Source organism: Magnolia sinica, chromosome 7 (assembly GCF_029962835.1).
Source record: "Magnolia sinica isolate HGM2019 chromosome 7, MsV1, whole genome shotgun sequence".
NCBI classification, from domain to species: Eukaryota; Viridiplantae; Streptophyta; class Magnoliopsida; order Magnoliales; family Magnoliaceae; genus Magnolia; species Magnolia sinica.
Window position 1 is genome coordinate 8,142,061 of NC_080579.1, and position 3,071 is coordinate 8,145,131.

General features: G+C 40.9%; 1 protein-coding gene across 1 annotated transcript; it reads left to right on the forward strand.

The window, feature by feature from the left end:
* Window positions 1-395: 395 nt before the first annotated feature.
* LOC131250537 (UDP-glycosyltransferase 87A2-like) lies at window positions 396-2,033 on the forward strand. Its single transcript, XM_058250825.1, has 2 exons — window positions 396-879; window positions 1,981-2,033. The coding sequence occupies exons 1-2, from the start codon at window positions 396-398 to the stop codon at window positions 2,031-2,033; spliced, it is 537 nt and encodes a 178-aa protein (XP_058106808.1).
* Window positions 2,034-3,071: the final 1,038 nt, after the last annotated feature.

Here is a 3,071-nt window from a genome sequence, read left to right on the forward strand (position 1 = left end):
CTGTAATGTGGTACACTTAAGATTTGAATATACCTCATTTTTTGTCTCATACCATGAAATGATCTGGAAAAATATGTAGATAGCATGGATGAAAAGCATAAATCATGGTGGGGCCCACAGACCACGACGATCCGCCATTGGCGGTTGGCAGGCGGAGTAGCCCATCCGTTTCCGTGACAAGGAAGGGTATTTTCGTCCTGGAATTTATCGTCCGTACGAGGAGGTCTAAGTGAGTATGTTAAGCTTGTATTGTTTCAAGAATATCCAATGGATAAAAGGTGGTGTCCACTGTCGTAAATTTCTCATCTTCCGCTGTCACCGCTTCTCCTCACCTCGCCAAATATCCTTCATCTCTGCTTTCAGTAAGAATCACTCTCCACCGTCAGATCTAGGCCATGGATCCCATCGACGTGGCCACAATCCCCAGCTGCCACGTGGTGGCCATGCCCTCCCCAGGCCGTGGCCACATCAACCCCATGATGAACGTCTGCAAGCTCCTATCATCCAATCAAGACGTAATCATAACCTTTGTGGTCACTGAGGAGTGGCTCGGCTTCATCGGCTCAGCCCCGAAGCCATCCAACATACGTCTCCGTTCCATACCCAACGTCATCCCATCAGAGCTGGTCCGTGGGGCCGACATGGTCAGCTTCTTTGAAGCCGTCTACACCAAGATGGCCAATCCATTCGATCAGCTTGATCAACCGATCAGCTGGATCATAACTAGTACTTACTTGACGTGGGCCGTTGAGATCGGCAATCGGAGGAATATTCCAGTGGCATCGCTGTGGACGATGTCGGCGGCCGTATTTTCCATCCTCTATCACAATGATCTGATCATGTCCAACCTTCATTTAACGGCTGGTGATGACTTATCAGGTACGCACTGGATCTGACCGTTAATAAACCACAATTTGGGTCCCGAATGATAAAAGGTCGGGTAGGGTACACATAACACCCCAAGCTAGGAACGGACAGGGCTCCGAGGGTCCACTGTGATATATGGGCTTTATCCACACCGTCCATCCATTTTGCCATATCATTTTAGGGAAAAAGCCAAAAAATAAGCAGTTTGAAGGCTCAAGTGGACCACATAGAGGGAATTAAATTCCTACCGTTGAAAACTTTTTAAGACCACATAAGTTTTGGATTAAGATGATATTTGTGTTTTCTCTTCATCCAAGTCTATGTGACCTTATGAAAAGGTTGGATGAATCATCACGGTGGGCCTAGGAAGGTTTCAACGGTAGGTGTCATTATCACCATTTAGCTGGCCCAACCTGGCCTCAGTAGCAGGGCGGTCCAGCTGACACGCATGTGGGCTGATCCAAACCAAAAGATAGAGTTGGTAGTGGGTGGGTCAATTGACCAAACCCACTTTCTGAGCGGGGCTGGTGGGAAATTAGGTACAGAGCTGTTGAGCTGGGGCAAGAAATATGGCCAGCTTCAGTAATTGGGCTCAGTAGCCAATGGACCCTTGGATGTGTGGAGTATGGTCAGATCAGCCAGACCCAATAACAATTTAATGCATCCAGTTCCTCTTCTTATCATAAATAGGAAAAAATCATTTTGTTGGAATATGATTGGGCCACGTCATCTCATACCACATTTAATATTGCAGTGCTGACCTGAAAACAAGATTTTCCCATTCATGATAAGCAAAGGATCCTTGGTTGCTGCAAATAGAGAAAATCTATTTGTTGCAATGTGATTCGGGTCAGGTTGGGCTAGAGCATTGTGCAATATAGATGCGCAATGGAGTTAAAATGGGAATGCGTTTGCTTCAAAGAACTTGTTACCCAGATACAGGGTTCTTCACAGGATATTTATTTCCAATATTTATCCCCGTTCTGGTAATAAAAATGAACTCACCTCTTTCATGGTTCGGATTTTACATTCCATCATCTCTAGAACCAATGTATGTCTTCCTTCTTTAATCTGTCATTCCATCATACAATTCTGTCTCTATCCTGGACACAGGATATTCTGATTTTGCTGAGAGGTTGAATTCTCTTGAGGAACAGGTAGCTTAGATTCGTATAACCTAGGATTCGCAATTTGCTTATATGCGTAAATATATGAGGCGTATTAATAAGGGTTTACATCAGATTGATCCATCTATTCCTGCTCCCTTTTCAGGATCTGATTAGTTTTTTTTATCATCTTGGTTTGTAATAACTTTAATGTTACTTGGTTTATTTTATCATGTGAGGTTATACTTGACTTAACTTGGTAGTTCTTGGTTGATCTTGGTTAATTATGTTTGACTATGACTTGCTTATGGATTTCATATGATGATTATCTTGATCATTTATCTCTCAATACTCTTCTTATTCTTCCTTCTTTATATAATTCCAGTTCCATTTCTTGATTCTTTTCTTTGTCATATTGTGACAAAAGGGGGGAGATGTTTGGCATGCTTAATATATGGTGGTTGTGGTTTATTGGTATATGGCATGTGGATGTGGATGTGTGGATGAATTAATTGTGAATGATTCTATTCTGGTGAAGGGGAGTTAAGTAAGGGGGAGTATTGTTGGGAGAATTAATGCAAATTGATAACTGGTGCATGATTCTTTATGCATATAATGCTTATGTTTGTATGGAATGTGTTTTATCACAAATTTGACAAAAGAGGAGATTGTAAGTGTTATGGTTTTTGTCAAATTTTGTAATGCCAAAACCTCTCTTGGAATCTGTGTCTTGTGTAGCTCTTTTACATCATGAAGACTTTACATCACTCAAGAACAAAGGTCTTTACTTCAAGAAATGCAAGATTATATGATCATGTTCGAGTACAACATCAAGTGTGTGTTCAATGGTCAAGATTCATATTTCAAGCTCCAAGTCAAGATAAAGTATTTTTACTTTGAACCTCAAGCTCAAAATTCAAGATCAAGTACAAGCTTCTTAAGGTTACAAATTCAAGTTTGAATATACTTCAAAAGGTCTCAAGTTCAAGCTTCATCCTTTGACAAGATCTCAAGCTTCATCAACTTTAAAGAATGACTATCAACTGAAGAAAAAAAAAAAAAAGAAATTTCAATGTTCATACATCATAGTTAAGGTAT

Bases quoted from the DNA above. Each gene is read 5' to 3' on its own strand.
- LOC131250537 (XM_058250825.1), top strand. From the start codon at position 396: ATGGATCCCATCGACGTGGCCACAATCCCCAGCTGCCACGTGGTGGCC. The intron at 880-1,980 runs GTACGCACTGGA...TCCTGGACACAG, and splicing joins GGCTGGTGATGACTTATCAG to GATATTCTGATTTTGCTGAG.